The sequence below is a fragment of the Accipiter gentilis genome, chromosome 1, assembly GCF_929443795.1.
Source record: "Accipiter gentilis chromosome 1, bAccGen1.1, whole genome shotgun sequence".
In the NCBI taxonomy this organism is placed as follows: domain Eukaryota; kingdom Metazoa; phylum Chordata; class Aves; order Accipitriformes; family Accipitridae; genus Astur; species Astur gentilis.
This window is the reverse complement of record NC_064880.1, coordinates 20,783,524-20,805,189: the sequence shown is the minus strand read 5'-3', so window position 1 is coordinate 20,805,189 and position 21,666 is coordinate 20,783,524. Positions and strand designations below refer to the sequence as shown.

The following is a 21,666-nucleotide window of genomic DNA, read 5'->3' as shown; positions in this document are numbered from 1 at the left end:
CAGTATGGCCCCGCATCATTAAATCACATCCATAGCAATGATTGCAGGCTTCGGGACCAGCCCCGTCAGCAGCGGTCTTAAAGAGCTCCGTTTGTGCAGTTTATCCACAAAAGTATTGAGAGATGACTTAGTGACAGCTAACACAGAGATGACATGGGAACACAGAGATGACATGGGGAGCTGAAGACCTTTCCAGTCTACCAGACTGGGAGGCAGGCAGGTGCCATTCACACGTGGCGATAAACCGCTCCATGAAGCTGCTGAAGGAAGAGGTCAGTGCATCTTCTCTTGATGTCCTCAAATCAAGTGTGGAGGCACTTGTGCAGCATCTGCTTTAAACAACAGCAACCGCTGCTTTTACTGATGGCCTCGATAGCATTAAGTGGATGAAACAGGGCGGGGGGAAGCAGAGGAGGTCAGACAAGGTGAGCCAACAGCCTGCTTTACCTCCCTGAATGAAACGGTCACCCCAGGGAGGAGTTTTGTCTAACATGAGCACTTGAACACTGAGAAAACGCTGGTTTGGAGCAACACATTAGCCCACATGGCATTTTGTTTCTTTTCTCTTACAGCTTGGCTAATATCGCTGGGTGTTCCTGTTCAGACATGTGAGCAATGGTTGCTAGCAATGGTTGTATCGCTGTGCTATTTTGGGGTTGTATTGCACCTTGTATTGCAATAGCTACTTGGTAGCACCTACTCCTGCATGTAGGAGCCTGTGCTGCTAGAGGTCTATACAGTCTCTAGGGTAAGGCATCTGTGCCTAGCCCGCGAATACAGGTGGACTATGGCCACTGAAAGAAACAAATTAGGGTAAAAAGCAAAAGGTTACATTTAGTTTTGTGTAGACAAATGGTCTTGTTATTGTGCAGGAAAACGATTAATGAATTGCCTAATTTCAAGCAGTCTTCTCCGACAAGGAAGATATGTTCACAGATGTTGTAAATAAAAGTGCTTCTCAATTTCAAAAGTTCTGAGATAGCTTTAACATATATAGCATAGCCCACATATATATGCTGACAAGCTGAAAGTATTTTGTTCTCTATTTGAACATCTGGGGATTATTAGTGTCTTAATTCATTGGTTTCTATTATTAATTACAGCAGCAGGCTGAATAATTACGATACATTGCTGCAAAAGACAGAGCACAGTATTTTTTTTTCCAAGTGCGCTAGGACATCTTGCCATCATCTCAAACATAAAAAGCACTAGATTATTTTTAAAAAGGAAAGTGGATGTTATCTTATTCGAGGGAACTCATTTGCATAGGGACATTTAAAATTAATAAATTACCATGTTGAGCAAGCCTATTTTGTGCCTGAGAAAAGAAGTGAATGTAATTTAATTCACAAAGTTTCGTTTCTTTTTTTTTCCTCTTGGTAAAGTAGCTAATATGGGGAGGGTATTTTTTGTGCACTTTATGGAGAAAGACTAGCTTGAAGTTTGTACTTGGAGTGGCTGCAGGATGAATTTAGGCTAGGGCTGCAGCACAGTGGTGCCAGACGTTTTCAGCTGACATTTGGTGTCTCACTTTCCACTAGCTCTCAGGGAGAGTGGGCTGGTGAGCTCCCTCTTGAGCGGCAGCAAGCACTTCCTTCTGAATTTTCACTCCAACGCCCACCCAAACAGTGATTTTCAGGCGAGTTGCTTGCACACATATTCTTCATTGTTAAGAGACACTATATTCATAAGATCAAGCGCAAGATTTTAAAGGTTTTGAAAGAAGGGAACATACTGTGTCAAGATAATTAATAGGTCAGATCTGAGCAGCTGTTAGGGGTGAGGTATGCCTGTGTTGGTGGACAGCAGCGTGGTTCCTGGCAGCTTTGTCAAGGGCAGGGTGTCTGGAGCTGTTGAGCGGAGACGCAGGAGAAATCTCTTTTCTCTCATCAGAGCTGGGTCTGAGCTGGGATTTATCACCACAGTTCTTCATTACAAGTAAGTAGGAAGCCTGCTTAAGGACTTCATCCTCATAAGTTGCTGTGGGACCTCTGTTCCTGCTAGATGCTATTAGAGAGGAGGGAAAGTACCAGAAAACCTGCTAAAGCAATTCTGCACTTTCAGAGGCAGCAACACCATTACCACCCCATTCCTCCTGACTTTGCAGAGGGACCTTCGAACCGTTCCTGCAAACGTTCCTGGGCTGAGGAAGCTCCCTTTTACCCCAAAAGAGCAGCAGTTGCTGACTCTGTGAAGACTGCAGATAAGTAACGTAAACCATCCCTAGGCTCACCCACAGGATTCAGATTCCCACCCCTAGTCAATCACTGAAGCTCTTCCACTAAACTCTGGGCGTCCTCTACTTTTGCTCCACAGGTCGATACTCTCTGGGCCTTTATTTTTATTACGTATTTCATAATTGCCACACCAAGTCTCTATCAAGCAGAGCAGAAGAGCTTTGTTAAGTGAGTTCCCAATGCTGTGCCCTGCAGCATATCTTTGGGAAAGCTGCCAAGAAGGTAAAGGGAGTGGGGGGGACACACTTCCAAAAGGGGTTGAAAAAGGTTAAGGACATACATTTGACCCAAGAATCCCTTTCCTCCTTTATAAATCCTCTGATAATGTGATGTGTAAAGAGTCACTACCTCAATATCAGCAAGAGCTTTCAGCTGCAAATTTGACTGACTTCAGTGGTATTAAAAGATTAAACTTATTATGTAAGTCAATTCTCCTTAACCACTGTTTCCAATGAGATAGGTGTCAAAATAGCTTCTGCTGCATATCATTCACCATCTCATCCCTTATTTGATGAAACATACGTGTATATATTTGTATTTTCAGGACCTCCCTTGGTCCAGTGATGACTGTACACTAGGTATTGACAACGTAAATGAGCCAATATTTTCTTATATGGGCATGATCTATCAGTTATTCTTTCCATAAGCTCCAACATTACACGCTGTACAACAGTGAAAATGCTAACATGAGAATTTACAGGGTGTGGGCCTCTACTTTGCTTGCCTGAAATCACCTAGAAAGTCTCACTGATTCAAACATAACGAATGACAGAATTATCAGCCCTGCAGAACTGATTGTTAAGTGCCTGACAGTCAATTTTTGGATGTAAGAATCCTATTTTTTGCCTAGATTTTTATCTAATTTCTCCAAAGTGGCTTGCAGGAACTTATGTCTGGAAAGAATTTGCTGGGCACTCTAGGCAGTACTTCATATAATCCTCATCAAGGGCACTAATGGATTTATTCGTTTGTCAGCGGCACTACTCCACATGTTCAGTTGTGTAACAGAAGATCCACATTAGCCCAGATGAGAGCTGGGGACCGGTGAGGGCTGCCCAGAGAAGAATCTGGCTGCATTGTTTTCATCACTTGCAGAGTCAGGTCCTGCAAGTAGGCAGGCTGTTTTGGCTTTTGAATTTCAGCCTTCACTGAAATATTTTCCTGAGAAGCCTAATGGTGCACATTCCACTTCCAAAAACTGAAGAAAAGGCATATAGCTAAACCAGAAATTAAAAAGAATACAAAATATATTTGAAATAATTCTTCCACTCCTTCTTAACAGAGGATGGGAACAGCCGTAGATACTAAGGAATTTAGACAAGATAGCTTTAAATAATTTATTTAACATTTCAGAAGATAATCCATCAGGAAAAGCAAGATCACTGAGTGGGTGGTCAGTCGCACTGGATGACTTTTCAGGATCCATTTTCTTACCCCAGCAAAACAGCTCATCGTCTTGGCATCTCCCTGCCATCCACAGAAAGGTTGGAGAGCAAGTGTTCAACTGGGAGACTCTTCTAGTAACAAGATGATAAGCTGTTTCAGTCTACACAAAGTAGCATCTGGCCTCAATGCATTTAAAAATAATCTGTTTTGACTAGTATATCTTATATGATAGGCTATCATGTCATGTTCTGGCACTAACAAAAGATGCGAACAATATGAAATGCCATGTTAGGCTAAAGATGCAAAAAATGTTGCAGAAATGCAAAAGATGTTGGCTTCATCAAAGTGACATTTTCTATCAGAAAAATGCTTCAAGAAAAATGTTTCTACATACAGTTGATTTGGAGGGTGAAGATGTATTTCTTTTTACAATAAAAAGGAGAACAATTCTGAGAAATGTGGCGGGAATTATGTTTGTCCAGATAGGAGAGACTGACCCAGTCGGTCCAATTTTTATCTTTAGGCTTTACGGCTTCTGTCTCAAATTCCAGCCATCACAAAAAGGCACAAATCTGTCTTTTTCGTGCAAATAAAACTTGCACACATAGTTGTAAATAACAATGCAGCAAGTCTAATGTTTGAAGAGGAGCTACTTAATTCAACATTACTGAAACCTGACTAACTTTGAATTTGGTCTCTGTCATTGCTTTATGAATACTAATCTGCTGTGCTTGGAAAAAAAGTGGGTAACTTTGTATTTAAGCTTTGCTCTCTGTAGGCATAAGGTTGGTGGGGTGGAGGGGCTCCTTAGTTTAGTGATACTATAATCTGATTAGTGCAGATTGCCTCCAGTACTGAATTTATAAATTATCCAAGATTATAATAAGGGGGGGAAGTCTTAATTTATTTCATTTTTAACTTTGTACAGTTCTTATTCGATTCATAATTTAAACTCTTTTTTATTCATATCCTCTCTTTTTAGAAATGATTTATAGTTCTTCTTTCATAGTGATGTAAACCCTGTGATGCATTCATGACAGTATCTCATCGATGGCTGGATTGCTGAAAAGTGCTCACATCCTTCGGGAAAGAGAGCAATCGGTTTGAACATGAAGGAAACTTTAAAGCATATCTTGGTGTTCGGGTCTCTATTTTGAATCTGAAAAGATGTTTTGTGTAATGAGAAAAATAACCTGTTTTGAGGCAGGGGAGTTATTTTGGGTGAATTCAAAATGTGCTGCAAGAGGAGGGGAACTTATTTTCTGACGTGAATGATGCTTTCATTGTGGTCTGTCGTTCAAACAACCAAAATGGCAGATCAAACTAAATACAAGGGGTTTTTCCCTCTCTTCCTTTATGTTAATCTCTAACTCTTTTAGAGGAGTCATCAGTCAAAATGAGGGACTACAGCCAATTCGTCTCTAAGTTTTGTGGTTTCTTCCAAGCCAGATGACAAGGGTTCCCGTATGAAGTGTTTATCCTATGAACTGCTAGCAAAGCTTGGGCCATCTCATTTTTGATTCAGTAAAGCATTTTTCGTCATAACATTACACTTAGAGGTGTAATTACAAGTTCTGCAGGATCTTAGATTTACTTAAACTATGCCTTTTAAAGAAAAGACCTTTTTAAAGAAAACACGGTTTCTACCCACATGATTGCAGGAGGAGGAAAAATCTTTCCTCTTTTTACCAGCCCTACAGCCTACACACAGAGAGAGCATCTGCAAGTCTGGGAGAGGTCCTGGTCCTCTTTTCAAGTCCTGGCAGATTAGTCTGTCCTGAAAGTAACAATTTCCCTCACCATCCTGAAGCGTGCCTTTAAAAAAAAGAAACCAAATGGTATCCTACCGTTTTAGCAACACTGCTGGCTCATCTGAGAGAGGAGGGATTCTCACGCTGGTTGGTGGTGGCGCACGGACATCGCAGTGATATCTTGGTACCTGCGAAGGAACGATCAGAGATACACACGCAAACACACACACGCACAGAGCAGTCTCCTGTTCTTCAGAAAGGAAGCAAACTTCCTCTTGATAATGGAAGATTTGGAGGAAATGGCATAGTATTTTCCACAATAGAAAAAATGCGTATTAATAAGGATCCCATATTTCTTGCTGCAGTTTCCTGGACAGAAATATATTTGTATGTGGACCATAGCAGCGGTCCAACACACCCAGAAAACATCGGGCATGGTGCATAGATGATCACTACGTGGGTATGGAGTCTAACAAGTCCCAAGCACATTGGGGTCTGTGCACAGGGCAAGTCCATTGACAGCTGACACACATCACACACACATTTTTTTCTGTTCTGGGAAGATTTCCAGGTGGAAAAAAGGAATATACATGAAGTCCTGGTGAGATCATAACTCTCTATGTATATATTTCACATGCTGGTAGCCAGTGTCTCACCTAGAGGGTAATAGGTAACCAAAAATGTTTAGCACCAGACCAAATGGACTTTCTGCTCCCACCTCTTTCCAGTAGCAGAAATTCCTGGGCAAGGTCTCAGAGGAGGTTATACCATGTCTATTAACGTGCCTTCTGTCAGCCCATCCTGTGCTGTCCCAGAGACCGCTGTCAGCCCCAAGCCCAGGAATCGTCACTGCACCATGATGCCCGCTTCTGCACTGCGTTGTCATTAAAAGCCTTCATGGCAGCCTTGCACAGATATCCCAATGTAAGCAGGGAACCAGGAGAGGCAGGCAGGTTTGTCTTCAACATATGTGCATTTAAAAAGATGCAATAATGGTCCATAGTGCAGAGGTTCTGAAAGTCCTAACAATGAAAGAGAAGTTAATGCGGTCTACAGGGATGTAGAGGTTGCCCTGTCATTCTCGCTTGCTGGGAGCTTGTCCTCGCCTGTTTTAGCATAAGGACAGTATAACCAACTTTATTAGTTCAAGTTGTTAGAGACCCTTAAAACTCTCCTTGGACGGCAGCGACAGGAAAGAAATTCATTATGAAAATCTGAATCTTGGATCTGCTGCACACGCTTTTCCCAAAGGTGGGATAATACCTAAGCATACCTACTGCTGGCATGACTGGCTTGGAGGCAGAAAACAAATTGCAATTGTTTCATAACACTTGGGGACTTCCTTTGGAAGATACAAATGCTTCAACTTATTTGTGTGCAAACTACATTTCCTCAGACATCTATCATGAGATTTTCTTCTTCTGTTTTTAATTAATTGTGGCTAGATGATACTATCACAGAAAAAGGATTTTTACCATTTGAGATATCATAAGTATTGATTAAATGGAAGAATTTGCCAAAATTACCCGGTTAATTAATACCTCAGTGGCCTACAATATTCATGTGAGTTTATCGCAAGTAACGCTCTGCATTTCAGCCCATGATGTAAATGTTGAGCACATACCTGTTTCAAAACTAAATGAAGCCTCCATTCTCCTGGCTACATGGAGGGAAGTATCTTCCAGGATTTGTAGTCTCAGTGACTATTTAAAAGCTGCACAAGCAGGCACAGAAAGTCAGACTAGTTCAGAGGTACCCGTGCTGTGGGACGGGGAGGAGGCCAGCGGGCTCTGGGGCACAGGCGTGCAGCACTGATGATAAACTTCAGCTCTGGACTCCTGCTCCTCTACTTCAGCCATAAAATTGTCTTTCTGAATATGTTCTGTTGAATGACCAAATATACTGTAATGGTATATTACATGCAAATATCCAGAGCCTTTCTCCTAGCCTTGCCTGGGTGTGAGGAGGCAGACTGTAGAGGATAACAGAAATGATCAGACATTTTTCATGTGCTATTCTGTAATCAGTTTTTGAATAGTCAAATTATTTTTCCTGGTGTCTCATTTGCTGTAACTTGACAGGAATTAGATATGCAAAAGAATGACAGAAAACCTTGCAAAGCTTTGCATCTACATTGGCCTACCTGTTTCAAGGTGCAAACCCTTGCTCTTGCTTCCCATAAACAACATCTTTCACGGCTTGTTCCTCTGATTTTCCTTTCTTTTATACGTTGAGTTCTATCCATCATTCCACCTTATCCTGCATTGTCAGGTTAATGTTCCCTTCACCTGTGTTCACAGAGAATGCAAATAAACTGGAAGAAAGTGCAAGAGGGATCTACATCCCTTGTCCAGAGCATTACAATGGCTTCTGCATGCATGGCAAGTGTGAGCACTCCACTAACATGCTGGAACCGTCTTGCAGGTAACCCTTCTCCTACCAAGGAGGAAAGGCTAAACACATGAAAATATTGACTTGCAAAACCACTTAATCTAGATAAACTATAGAAACTAATGGTAACCATGGCCCTTTCTGCTACAAAACCCATTAGACGTAAATTATTCAACAAAGTCCTCATTTTATGTGGCAAAAGTGTATTGAGTTACACACAATGCTAATTGATTGTAAAAACATTCAGTAACCTTCAGTTACATTTAGAGATATCTTACAAAGCACTTCAGAAAGTGCCCAGGCAGCCGCTAGGTAGCCTCCTCAGGAGGAGGAGGAGGAGGAGGAGAGGAGTGCCCCCAGGGATATGTCCCTGCTACGGCAGGAGTGACGCTTGTGGGGCAGCGAGCTGGGGCAAAGTGGCTCCTTCATGCAGGAGGTGGCTTTGGAGGAGGTTAAGGCGGGGAGGAGGAGTAACAGTGAAAGCACACGGTTTTGCAGCAAATGCCTCCCTGCAGAGGTGGGGATATTACGTCTGAAGTCCAACCAGAGGCCTGCTGGCAAAGAAAAGGACTATTACACGTGAAGCACCATTTTTCCTGGGACATTGGACTGGGAGAGAGAAGATACGGAGCAGACTTCTCCCCCAGGGCAGAGCCTTAAGCCAGCTTCTCCCAGCTCCCACAAACAGCCAGGGCACATTTTGCTCTTTGCGAGCTGCTGCGTTTTAGGTTCTCCATTCAGCTGGAAAACGTCCTTTCCTCAAGCTGCTGGCTGCTGGCTGCTGGGGGAATGCAGGAGAGGAAAAAGGTGGAAGCTCAAGGCTTAACCCTTCAGGTTAAAGCGCCGCTAACACTTCTGAGAGGAGTCCAAGCAATCTGGCTCGGTCTCTTATGGTTGCTGCTGCCATTGGCCTGGATTTTTGCATTTTCTTGCTTGGGCTTTTTAGGGGAAACGGGGCAAGAGCTAAAATGGGAAAACCACTGCTTGTTCCCCAAAATCACAGAGGGGAGATGTCGGGCTGCAGGATGGGAACCGGTGAGCAGCGCAGCAGGCGGCATTAGGGTGGATGGTTGCAGCATCAACAGAAGGTTTTTTATAGCAACCAGACAAAATGTAAATGATGTATCCACTTGCAGGAACATCTAATCACATTTCATATGGAGCTTAGATGATTGCTTATCACCTCCTTAGGGGTAATCTGCATAAGAAGCCACAGCTAGATGGCTTTCACCCTCCCCCACCTCCCCAAAGAAAGGAAGAAATCTAAAATATGTTGTGCAAGGAATTAAATGGATTCTCATCACAACGTGCAAGTAGTTCCACTTGATGCTAGATAAGTCCCAGCCCCCTGGGCACCTCCTGGCACTATTGCAGTGTCGTCCACTCTCACAGACCTTGGTGATGCTGAGGTCCTGAAGTCTTCCCTCTGAGAGGTCGAGGAGGCACCAGTGCTCTCTCTGGGGAGCCCTTCCTGCAAAAAAAACACATAAGCTTATGCTTAGGCCACTGATTTTTTTTTTTTTTTTTTTTCAGATATAATTTTCTCGGCATTCTTTGAAAGCAGCAGGTATAACCGGAAAAAATATTTTTTGTTTCAGATGTGATGCCGGCTATACTGGACAACACTGTGAAAAAAAGGACTACAGCGTTTTATATGTGGTTCCAGGTCCAGTAAGATTTCAGTATGTCTTAATAGCAGCTGTGATTGGAACCATCCAGATTGCTATCATCTGTGTTGTAGTCCTCTGTATTACAAGGTCAGTATCTCTGGTACTTTGCAATAGAAAAAGAAAAGACTTTTGTTTTTCCTGCTTTGTCCGCTGATTATACAGATTTCTGCAGTGACACTACTGATAACAAACACTGTTTAATTCACTAACAAACAGAAGATATCGTCTGGCCCAGCCAGGCAGTGCTGCTTCATTATTATGACTGAAGTTTTACTTCCATCTTAATCAAACTTAGGTAGCAACACTGCCTACAGCAAGTGAAGTTTCCTATTTTGTATTCAGATGCTTGGACAAATATTGTTCATATAAATAAGGGGAATATAAATACAGCAGCTGGATCAACACTTAATAAAACTAATCATATCTCCATCTGGTTTCCTCAAGGGCCCATTCCCTTAGTCCTAATCAGGCACAGCATACAAACTTTTAAGCCTGTTTGCAATCCTGTTGATTAAATGATTTCATTAGGCTTGTATACATGTTCAAAGGTACCGCACATGTTTAAGGTCTTCACTAGGTGGTGGCACACCACGCCATATATAATATATTTTTTTCTTTAATGAGGAGAAAAGGGTTATTTGAATGGAAACGACAGCCCCAGGGTAGTTCAGAATGAGAGGGGTAAATGCAGTCCTTCCCCTCCTACACGTGCTGCTCTACCTCTCCACTGAACTCTGTTACTGTCTCTGGGAGGGCTTGGGGTAAATTCTGAACTTCAGACATCTTTGGGCTTCTCTCAGAAAGCATGAGGTTTAATTAATTCAGCTAGCAGCACTGATAAATCACTCTTTTAGAAATAAGTTTCTTTTTAAAATACAAAAAAAAAAAATAAAAGCCAGGTATCATACCTCTGCAGAAAATGAAATCTCTAATATATTTCAGTCCCTATCTTGCACTACCTGGCTAGCAGACAAGTGTAGCATTTGTTCCTGGAAAAGACAAAGAAAAAAAAAAAAAATCATAAACCCTTCTCTGGCCTAAAGGCATAACACAAAACCATCTGATGAAAGGTAGTTGCTTTTTTGGCCAAGCTGAGTCCATCAACTCAATGGTAAATGCCGAGTGAGGCCATAGATTATGGTGCTATTCACAGAAGTAATTCAAACAACCAAAAATGTAGTGTGTAGTAAGAAAAAGAAGATGGTGTAGTAACTGGTAAGGGAACAAATGCTCTGTATCATTTTGTCAAGTGACTCTAGATTTGTCACCTTGATGCAGTAACGCAGAGTACGTTATAATGAAGAATGAAGGCAGTGTGCTCTGAGTGATCTGGTACTGTAATGCAAATTACCCATCACACTGTTTTCCTACATAGATGGTACCTTTTCCCGCACACTTTGTAACCAAGTTAATGTATGACCTTTTGACTTTTTTCTGTAATGCATGTAATTACTGCAGAGCATCCTCCATCCCAACATAATGATTCGAGATACATTTGCAAAAGTGTACTCTTAAGTGGCCTAAGAGAAATCCACATGACAAGAGAGCATTGTGGCAGCATATGCATAAGTAATTGAGTTTTTGAAGTCATCTGCTTTGGAGAACCTGACTGTGCTGGTTTGAACTCCACACCCTGAACCTCGAAAGGGCTAAAACCACCCTACCAGGATCCTGGGAGAAAGAAGGGAAACTTCACTCACTCAGAGGCCGCTGCAGCCAAATTCTTTGCCACTCATTTCAGTGCAGCTTGACCTAATTAATTTACCAAACGAGTTTGGTGCACTGTGTCCAAACCCTGCCTTTGAGTCACATAAGACTATCACTGTAAATCTTTTAGCTATCGTTACTGTTGTTGCTCTTAAAATCATACCTGTGCAGTGGTGCAAATCTACAGGGTGTCCTTCATCACTGGAAGGCTCTGAGCAATTCCTGGGCACTTTTAGGGCCACCGTTGCAGGAACACTTTAATCTGACTAAATGAGCTGTGCTGCTGACAGGGGCGGTCTGCCCTTGGCCCTTCCCCTGGCTCCTGGGCACTTGGTCCTGCCAGTGCTCTTGTGCCACCATTAGCATTTCTGTAGCCACACAACGAACGCGGTCAGGGGACAGATTCAGCTGAAAACTCAACCAACAAAACCAATGATTCGGTTTTAAGTAAGTGGCTCGATTCCTTGATGAGGTTGGCCACCTGGCTACTCATCGCTAGTGCCAGCAGTGGGAATAAGCGGCTGGGGTGGACGACTAGGGGACCAGAGGCCAAGAGGTGCAGCGGGAAGGAGGTGAAGCAGTGAGGCGCAGTCCCTATGCCCAAGGACTTTTAGCTTAGACGTAAGGCAAAAGAGAAGCAATGATAAAAGTGAAGGAGGATGGTAAATAATATAGGTATGGCCTAGTGTCATAATGATTCTCAGCAGTTTTCTTTACAGCTTTGCATTTTTAGTGCTTCCCTAATGTTTAGTCACAGCAGCTTATTTATGTGAAGAAATAACTTGATTAAAAATGAATGCATAATGTGTTTTACCTGCTATGAATCACATTGTGAGTAACTCAAGCTTGCGAGCAAGCTTCAATGGAGGGAGGGCAAGCAGCCTGTGCTCCAGTACCTAGTTTACATTGATGTAACTGCTGTGTTCATAAATGAAGGCATCCCACACACAGAGCTCTACAAAGAACTTTTGATTAAAGACTTAAGGACCAAGTAAAAGCTGTCACTCAATTTTAGCAGATGATTAAGTCTAAAAAGCTGGTTAAATGCCAATGCCCCTCTTAGGAAACCCAGCCGCACTTCAGACACAGGCTACCTGTAAATGCAATAGCGTTGCATTTAAACAAACAGTCGTGGTGTCAGTACTTGGTCCCTGGGGCTTTCCCAGGCTTCCATCAATTGGTAGCGTAGCGGGTTATGCAATTAAAACATGGGCATTTTTGGTTAAAAGATGCTTTTCCATCATCTTAATTGGAGTAATCTCTACATTTGAATTGATTTCTCTCGACCCTAGACTAAGCGACTGTATAGATACTGCCACTGTCGGTTTTGGGAGAGCGCCTGTGAGATGCTCATCTCCTTGCTTCCAGCTGAAGCAGTCGGTATCCACCGTTCTCCAGGAAAGCACAGCTGCGTACCCTGGGATTGCTGACCATCCCGGTCAGCCCCCAGCCACCTGGTACCTCCATGTTTCTTACAAAACCAGTCTGGTTGTGCCCACTGGGGCTTCCCACGCCTGGTTCCCAAACCCTGCTTTGCATGGCTGAGCACTGGGGCAAAGCAGGGCTGTGCCTTCTGGTGTAAATCCTCGTCCTCTGGGACTCAGGAGGAACCCCTGGTAGCTCGGTCATACCGTGTGGCTGCCGGCTGCTGCAGCAGGATTTAGCAGTGCCGTCTCTCAGCGTGTCGAGGTGTCGGTGCTGTCTCCCATGGAGCGCTGCGAGGTCCTGCTGTGCGATCTCCGGCTGAATGGGCAGGAGAGGCTGCTTGGGGACAGTCGGGGCTGGGAGGCTGTCAGCGTGCACATGACATGCGGCTCAGTGAATCAGCCCTGTGTTTGCTAACAACGGCTCCCTGACTCACTCAGAAAGTTTGATCGCCTTTTTAGGAGCACGCAGTGAATAATGAGTTTGTCATGAAATCGCAGACCAGCTAAAGTCTGCATTAGTTTCATAATGAAAGCTCTGCCGTGACCTCCAAGAGCGCTGGAGACGCAGGCTTATTTTTCCTGGAGTGATGGTAGCAGCCTACTTTACTGCTTCCAAGAAAGGAACGAGGCAAAATATAGCAGGCAGCCATACAGTTTCTCATGAGGGGGTGGTCCCGTTGGCTTAAAAGTGAGGCAAGTCAGGACAATCTGACCCATATTTTGATAGACACTTATATAATTGTATTTCACGGTTTTGAAATGCTTCCTAAGTCCTTATGCTCTTGGTTAGCCTTTCAGTTGGCGTCACAAAGCTATAGCATCACTCCCATTCAACAGGGGGGGAAAAATGGCCTTTTTGATTTTAAAGGGCCAGTAAAAATTTATTTCACTCTGTTTTGCTGTTAGTTATTTGACATAGAGCTGAAGGCAAGTGCTTTGAGCTCTCAGTGCACTGAGAGGGTGGGCTTTCTCCAGGGCATAACCCATAGGGTTTCACAAGGTGCCGCTAAAAGCCTTCCTTAATAGAAAAACAAGTTAGCCCGATACAAAGGGAATTTTTTTCTGTGTCAGTATGGTCTGGAGTATTGTGGGGCTTTCTGTCACGCCACTCCAAGAGGGTGTTTCAGTCTTTCTTGTGTGGCTGCCCACGCAGAGGGCAGAATGAGGTGCACCCCGGCTAAAAACTCCCGCTGAGCTTCAGCTGAAGAAAGAGGACAAAGGCATGGCCGAATTAGGAATAGCTTGTTCCTCCTCCTGTGCAAAATGTTAACTAGATCACCCTGGGTAAAGGACCATTTTTACGGCTGGTTTTCTGTAGCTCCCCATTTTCCTGCTGGTACCACAACTGCAAACAGTGTGAGCATTTTTAGTGGGTGTTGGTGAGCCTGCTGTGGTTCTGCTTGCCCGACAGTTTCTGCCGTTACCCCCTTGGCTTTCAGCTGCTTAGAACTTCCTGCGGCCTCCACCTGGGGCTAAACTTCTCCATGCTTTGTGTCTAAGGGTGCCTTTCCATGGGAGGAAACCAGAAACACGCCATTATCTTTGCATTAGCGGGGAAACGCTCCGTAGCATCCCCATAGCTGACACTGCTGCAGGTAAAAGGTTGAAGCGTGCCCTTGCTGAGGAGCACCGTGAGGTCCTGAGGCAGAAGAGATTTGCTTTTGCAGCCATCCAAAGGAAAATAAGATTTTGGTCTTTCCAGTGCGATTGCTTTCCGCACTAAGCCAAGCAGCCGTGTGAGGAGCGTAGCGCCGTGCAGGCACCCGTAAGTAAAGTAGCTGCTCGCTAATGAGCTGAGCGTGGAGCATTTCCATGGAGACTAATAGGGGCTGCAGACGCTTAGCTCCTCAGAAAGGCAGCCCCCGCATCCACTTGGTAAATACTTCATAGACCTGGGACGCCGAGCAGGTGAGCGTGAGACCATCCTAAATCCTCCTCCTGTGCCTCGCTGAAAATAAATCCGTTATTTGAAGATGAGAGATGCTGTGCAGTTGGGGCTGTCGCAGCGCAGCAGAGCTGCCACTGCTCACCAGCAAGGAGCAGGAATCTTAAAATTTCCCTTGCCATATTTTTGTTTACAGTATGTTTTGTGGGGTTTGGAGGGGGGGGGCGTGTTGTGGTACCATTGCCCTTAGCCAGCCCACTTCATCTCACCGAAGAGGAAACGCGCTGAGGGCCAGAGGATGCCCCTCTCGCCCTCTCGTCCCCTGCTGCCCGTGCCACCTCTCGAGCAGACGCGTTGTTAAGAGCCATGTATTCTCATAACTCTCTTTTCCAGGAAATGTCCCAGGAGCAACAGAATCCACAGACAGAAGCAAAACACAGGGCACTACAGTTCAGACAACACAACAAGAGCATCGACAAGGTTAATTTAAAGAGCGCATGTTTCCACAATGGCAAAACTAACTGCAGAGAGCTTGGACTACAAAATACAGTATTATAGACAAAAGATTAAGACAAGATCTACACATGTTGCCTTGCATTTGTGGTAATCTACACCAATGAGAACATGTACTACAGCTATATTTGATTATGTATGGATATATTTGAAATAGTATACATTGTCTTGATGTTTTTCTGTAATGTAAATAAACTATTTATATCACACAATATAGTTTTTTCTTTTTCATGTATTTGTTATATATAATAAATACTCAGTGATGAGAAAAAGATTGCCTTTCTTAAATTTGCTGTATCTCATAGCTGTGTATAGTCTTGGGATATTGTGTATGGACACTAACAAATCTCTTCTTTTTTTTTTTTTCTTTTTCCAGTTCTAGTGGCAATTTTGAGTCTACTGAACTCAGTAGTAGGGTTTTGAGTTGGTCCAAGATCAGCGACAATTATGGATGTGGGAAAGGTGAAGAATAATTTAACCTACATTGAGGAGGGATAAAATATTTCAGATCCGGAGTCAACTACATTTCATCAGCCTTCTTCTCCCATACCATCTATCTTTACTCTCCCATAGCTTAGGAAGTCTTTGCCTTCTAAATTAAATCCTAACCGAAGGGGAAATGGAAATTCTCAGTAACCGCGATGAGAGTGTCGGGGGTAATGTTTTGATTTGGGAGGGAATTAGGTGTCTGTCAAGGTGAACCCTAGAAGAACGCTTTGCAGAAGCTCCAACTCTGGTCACTGGAGTGAGTGAAAATTGCTTCTTACTGTTGATTGAAAATTATTAGGTTAAAAAAGTTAATAACATAATAACAGCTGAAATGCCAGCACCATTTGTACCTCATGAACATGCTGATATAATTTATTTTTTCAAAAAGAACGTGAAAACCTCTCAGAAAATACCTTATGAATAACTTTATGGGTGACCCTACTCCATTAAATGGAATGAACTCAAATGTTGGCTATACCTCAGGAAAATAAGGGCATGTGTTTTGTCACATCCACATGATGGACAAGATGCAAAGTTATTTCCACGGTAGCTGAAACTCTCCGAAACACATTCATTTGAGAAGCTAATATTACTCTAGTTTGGGCTCTGAATCTTGAAGACGACAGAGCGAGACTGAAGGGCAGAGTGCAGTAACTTCACTCCTGCTGGATAACATCCGCTCCGCTAATTGACTACCGGAGTACTAGTCACACTAAATAACATAACTGAGCTCAAAAAACCTTGCAGCAGTATTCATTATTGTGCCGCTCCTGTCCAAAGAGACTTTGCCTAGGCAGAAAGTACCCATGACGAGAGTTAGGGGTAGTTCGTACTGTCATCACCACGTAAGAAATTGCATTTGGGTGAGAATCGGATCTGGGGTTACCTGGGATGATGTCTCACGAGCGTGTTTCCATTTCCTGCTTCAGCATCGGTCTGACCACTCACAACAGTCACCACCCACCCCACCGGTGACAGCCCACCCGATCTGGCCTTCAGACACGGGTGAAGCGATGCTTCTACTCTAACGTGGCTTCTGGTCCCGTCCCGTCCCCGTCCCCCCCCCCAGCCTGCTTTAAAGTGAATCCATTGCATGATGTTCACACGGTCTCAGTTTTTGTCTTGTTCTGGGTTTCTTGGCTTTTTAAAGGTAATAAAAGGCGATTGGCAAGAGATGCTTCCAGGCACCTGGTCTGTGCTGATTGATGGGAGTGGGAGTGCGGTGCTTTCGCAGGCAGCGGGGCAGACGACGGCGCGTGGCAGCAGCTCTCCGGCGCTGGGCTGCCGGCCCTGCCGGCACCATCTGCTGCCCGGAGCGGTGGGCTGGGGCGAGGCAGAGGGAGCGGGGGGCTGCGCCGCCGCTGCCTGCTCCTCAGCCCTCGCCCCCAGCTCTCCGACCCACAAGGCCTGTTTGCGGATCAGAAGAGTGGCGGTGCGGGGTAGGAGTGTGCGGCGAGCAGGCGTGAGCCTGGCCCGCTGGACCGCAGGAACATTTCCCTGCTCAAACCCACCGTAAAGCGCTCCTCTTCGTCCCAGTCCTTGCTGGTTTTGTCTCCCACGCACAGGCTCGGCAGGGGTGGCGCGACACGGAGGGGAACCCAGGCGCAAGCGCGCCGGGCTGTACAGGTTCGGTGGCACACGATCCCTTCTGGGGAGACTTTGCAAGCTCTGATAATTAAAACTGATACCTAATGGCATTATAACACCCCCCTTCAGAGCCCTCCATCAGCTAAACCCGACGCAGCGATGGCAGCGAGCACCTCCGAGGAGCATTTCGGCGTGAGCTTGAGGATTAGGTTGGAGGTGGCGAACGTAGCCCTACCCTGCAGCCCCACTCCCACCACGCTTTGTGCTTTCTGAGTGAGGTGTTGGAGTCTAACAAGCATCAAAACCGCAGAGTTTTGAGCCATATCCAAATGTCAGTCCCCCCGCTGGGACTATCAGATCTGGATTGTTTATTTCAGTCACTTACAGTAGCTACAAAAAATCAAATGTTAACACATACACACCGCCATGTAGCTATAGCAATAAACCTAATTAAAAAAAAAAGGCAAGGCTTGGCTTGGCCTGGCCTAAAATAGCATAGCATCACTTGGAAGTAAAAATAGGAGTCCAGCACACTATCTCTAAACTTCCCAAAGTTATTATTTGCCTTGCTTTTACCATGCAATGTCACATTTAATGCCTAAACAGTCTGCGTTTTGCGAGGAGTTATTAGCTGCATCCCCAGCCACAGTGTCTGTCACAAAGCCTTCACACCTCCGAAAACAAGGCTCATGTTTATTAAGTACGTGCTGCAGTCCAGAGGGCAGAGAGGGAAAAGTGATTTTTGGTTTTAATGTACAGAGGGCAGCTCCCACCAAACCTCTTTGGGCCTTTCAGACTTTTAACCTTCAAGATGCTGGTATGAGCACACAGTCTGAAAATAATAGTGTCTTGGGGCTGTATGTACAGGAGTGGAGACTTCTGCAGAAAACATTTGCAGAATTTGTATCAAAGACAGCAGCAAATTTGGAGATGGGGGGCTTGGGGTTGCTTTTTCATTTTCTGAAGGGACTGGAAATACATTTGTTAAAGCCATACACTGGCCAGAACTCGAGATGTGAAAAATCTTTGTGCAGTTTAACTTCACAGACTGAAGGGAGGTGGGCTGGGCACCTAAAGGACCTGGCTGGGTGAAGCCACGGCCGTGGGGGTAGTGCCACGCGCGGAGGCAGAGCCCAGCTCCTCCACCCGGCGTCACGTGGAGGGTTGCCGATGTGTTGCCGTTTGTCCGCTTCCCCGTGCATTCTTACACCCGCAAGAGCAAGGCCCCTTGCGATGCCAATGGGTGCGGGCTGGTTCCTTGTCCGGGAAGGGGGGACGACAGTAATTCATTTATTTTGGCTGTTTCATAGACATGTTTTGTCATGGCACTGTGGCATCTGTAAATAACCTCAAGTACCAGCGCGCGCTTATTTTACAAACCACATGAAGAAAAGTCCTAGATGTACAAAACCACTGACAAGACCAGTAATACCACGCTCAGCACAATATTGCTTAGGGGCAACCCATGCCACCAACAACCCAACAGCCTGCAGTCACTTGCCAGCCTGGCTGTTGTTTTGCCAAGGCCAAACCACTTGGTAAAAATAGGACTGCTGGCACACCCATTCCCCGGGGCTTTTCCTCTCAGACTGCAACATTTTTGGAGCAAGGAGCCGTGATGCATTTAACACAACAGCATCCTGACCTCGGTCCTCAAAATAAAGCCAGATGTGTTATCGGCATGCGCTGAGTGTTGGTGAGCAGTGCTCACCCGCCCGCCCCCGCCGGGGATGTTCGGTTGACGTTCAATCCCTCGGTGCCTTTGGATGCAGGTGAACAAGCCCGCTCTGCGGGCTCCCAGCCCATAAAGAATTCGGTTCCATACAGCCTGACTGCAGCGGACAGGTGACACACAGCTCTCGCCTTCTCCCACCCCAAATGCTGTGCTACGCACAGGACAGGCACAGCTTCCACACCTCTCCATCCTGACGCTTTTCCTTAAAATAAAGTCTGATCAGATGTTCATTATCATTCCCTTTCAGCTAACGATAGTGAGACATGATTTACAGAACATTACCGTTACAAAAATATTATAATAAAGGGAGGTCGGACATTCTACTCTAGCTGCTGGCTCCCTTAGCTCGCCTGCCTCTGCGTGCTGAGGAGCCGTGATGACCCCAAATGGAAAGACACAGGGGCCATTTTTCCTTGCTGCTCTAGCCTCCCCGGGCAGCACTAAATCAGCTCGGCTTTGCAGAAGCGTACTGGGTGCCAGCCTCGAGAGCCGTGGGATGAAGGCAGGGATGCCTGCACGTGTCTATGATGTCCCACGTGCAGCTTAACCGAGGGGGCGGGTGGACGTGGGCAGAAGGTGGGCGTCACGTATCGCTGCCTCCTATTTTCCAGAAGCAGCTCTCAAAAAAGTCTCATCTTCAAAGAGCTCTCTAAAGCTTCTTTGAAAACAAAATGATTAAAGGCTATCTTCCCTCTCATCCAACATCAGACACATCTCGCGCCGCATCCTTGCTTTCACCCCTTATTATGCATGCAGCTTTTCCGCAGCTCCCAGTTTTGCATCGGGATGGAAGTTACAACCCTGAATTAAAAGCGAAGTTCATTACTGCACATCAAAGTAGGCACCGCGCCTCGGCCAGGCGTGCCCTTTCTTTTATTTATAGGTATTTATAGGGGTTACAGGGGCTGGGGTGGGGTGGGAGGGGCGGTGCAAGGTATTTACAGATATCAGCCCCCGCAGGTTTGAAAGGCAAGCTGGAGGCGGGAATGCCCACGGCTGGTGGTGCTGGTGGGGTTTTTCCCTCCAGAAGAATCAGTACCCTCAACTGGACTTAAAGGTAGTTGGAGATACACTGGGCCATTGCAATTAGGTCTGTAGAGCCATTTTTTATTGTATTTTAATAATAACAATAATAATAAATTATCTATAGTTCTGGTCTGGACAGGCCACAGCCTGGCTGACCGAGCCTGTAAAATTGTGCTCTGTTTGACACAGGAGCCAAAAGTCTCTTTTTTTTTTGCCCCACGTGCCCACGGCAGTCGGGACGCTGCACCCTGCCGGTGCCACCACAGCGGCGTCTGCCGGCACCCATGGGCAGGAGGGGCAGGAGGGGCAGGCAGATCCACCTCCTACCCCAGCCAGCTTTTAGGCTGATGCTTTGCTTTCAAATGCTTTTCATATTAGGTGAGCTTAATTTATTTTAGTTTCAGTTTAATTAACAGTTTTGTCACAGCAGGAGGGCTGTTGAAAACAAAGACGCATTTAAAAAAAAAAAAAAAAAACAAAAAAAGCAGGATTTTTGTCAACTTTTCCTTTTTTTTTTTTTGCCATATTGAATGTGAGCCACAAAGCAGTAAAATATTCCGCAGTCTCACACAGCAGCCGCCAAGCTGCATAATAAAAAAGCATGTGAGGAATCTGCTCTATAATGCTAACTAGGTGGCATCCACCACGGCTTTGTAAATAAAACGTGAGGCTCATTTTGCTCAGCTGAGGAAGAGCAGCCCCCCCAGGTAGGAGCCTCCATTTCCGTCCTTCTCCCCTTCGAGTTTCCCTGGGCGGTGGGAGCCATTAGTCCCTCGCCGGGGGCAAGGGGACAGGAGCGGGGTTGCATCCCACCCACTGGTGAGCAAACCCCACGGAGGCAGCCGTGAGCCCGGCCACGGCCGTCCTCCGGCTCGCTTTCCTGGGGTCGCAGTGCCTTCACCTGTCACCGCCCCCGCGGGAAATAAAAGCGGCTGGAAGGTGAAAAATGTTAAGAAAACGTAGTAACGCCTCATAAACTTGCCATGAGAGAAGCTTTAAAAGGGGCTTGCTTTACATCGGGTCACTCAGAAATGAAGTGCAATTATTCAGGATGAAATCCGGCTTCTAAATGCAAATGCGCGCGACAGACCATCACCCTTGACGGGGGAAAGGGGCAGCAGCGGGTTTTACGGCGAGGAGCTTTCAGCAGAACAGGGACGAGCCGAGAGGTGAGGAAGAGCCGTTTAATGTGACCTGAATTAGCAGCTATAGATAGTGCTTCCTGCATGTTTTACATTTTCAAATAAAAAGGATCTTCTTGTTTAATGGTTAATAAAAATGATTAGTGCTCCCAGGGCACAGATCCTGACAGATGCAGACTGCGCTGGAGGGACCAGCTACAAGACACAAGAGAAGATGAAACTGATTTTTTTTTTTTTTTTTTTCCTGTGGAGTACATCTCTACCAGCATTTGCAAGTTAATTTGTAATATAATTATATGTTGCTTCTGTCACAGAAGCGCAGCATGTGTGACGGGCCAGCGGCCCGCCACTGCCACCGGCAGCCTGCAACAGCCCAGCAAACACTCTGCAGCGAAGAGAAAGCCAACAGCTAAGAGGTTGTGTGTGTGTACACATTATATACATAAAAACACACATTTATATGTACATATATACACATATATGTCTGCATATATACACACACGCACATATATACACACACATATACTATATATACACATATAGATACCTATATACATTTAATAAATACATATATGTATTTAAAAATATGATATTTTTATATATGTGTGTGTGTGTGTGTGTGTGTGTGTATTTGTGTGATGGATACTGCACAGGAGAGCAAGCTGATTGCCTTGGAGCACGTGGTACTTTAAAGCCAGGCTAACCGGCCAGAAAAGCTTT

General features: G+C 45.1%; 1 protein-coding gene and 1 long non-coding RNA gene across 2 annotated transcripts in view; both read left to right on the top strand.

Moving 5' to 3' along the window:
• TMEFF2 (transmembrane protein with EGF like and two follistatin like domains 2) overlaps positions 1 to 16,176 on the top strand; it is a 132,528-nt gene extending 116,352 nt beyond the window's left edge. The window contains exons 8-11 of the mRNA XM_049794186.1: positions 7,675 to 7,798; positions 9,364 to 9,522; positions 14,848 to 14,934; positions 15,344 to 16,176. Coding sequence (XP_049650143.1) covers positions 7,675 to 7,798; positions 9,364 to 9,522; positions 14,848 to 14,934; positions 15,344 to 15,440 — 467 coding nt within the window. The 3' untranslated portion in view covers positions 15,441 to 16,176. The remainder of the gene's footprint in view (positions 1 to 7,674; positions 7,799 to 9,363; positions 9,523 to 14,847; positions 14,935 to 15,343) is intronic.
• Positions 34 to 1,695, top strand: LOC126035751 (uncharacterized). The gene is made up of 3 exons (XR_007505030.1): positions 34 to 272; positions 573 to 608; positions 1,542 to 1,695. It is a non-coding gene; the product is annotated as an uncharacterized LOC126035751 (long non-coding RNA).
• Positions 16,177 to 21,666: the final 5,490 nt, after the last annotated feature.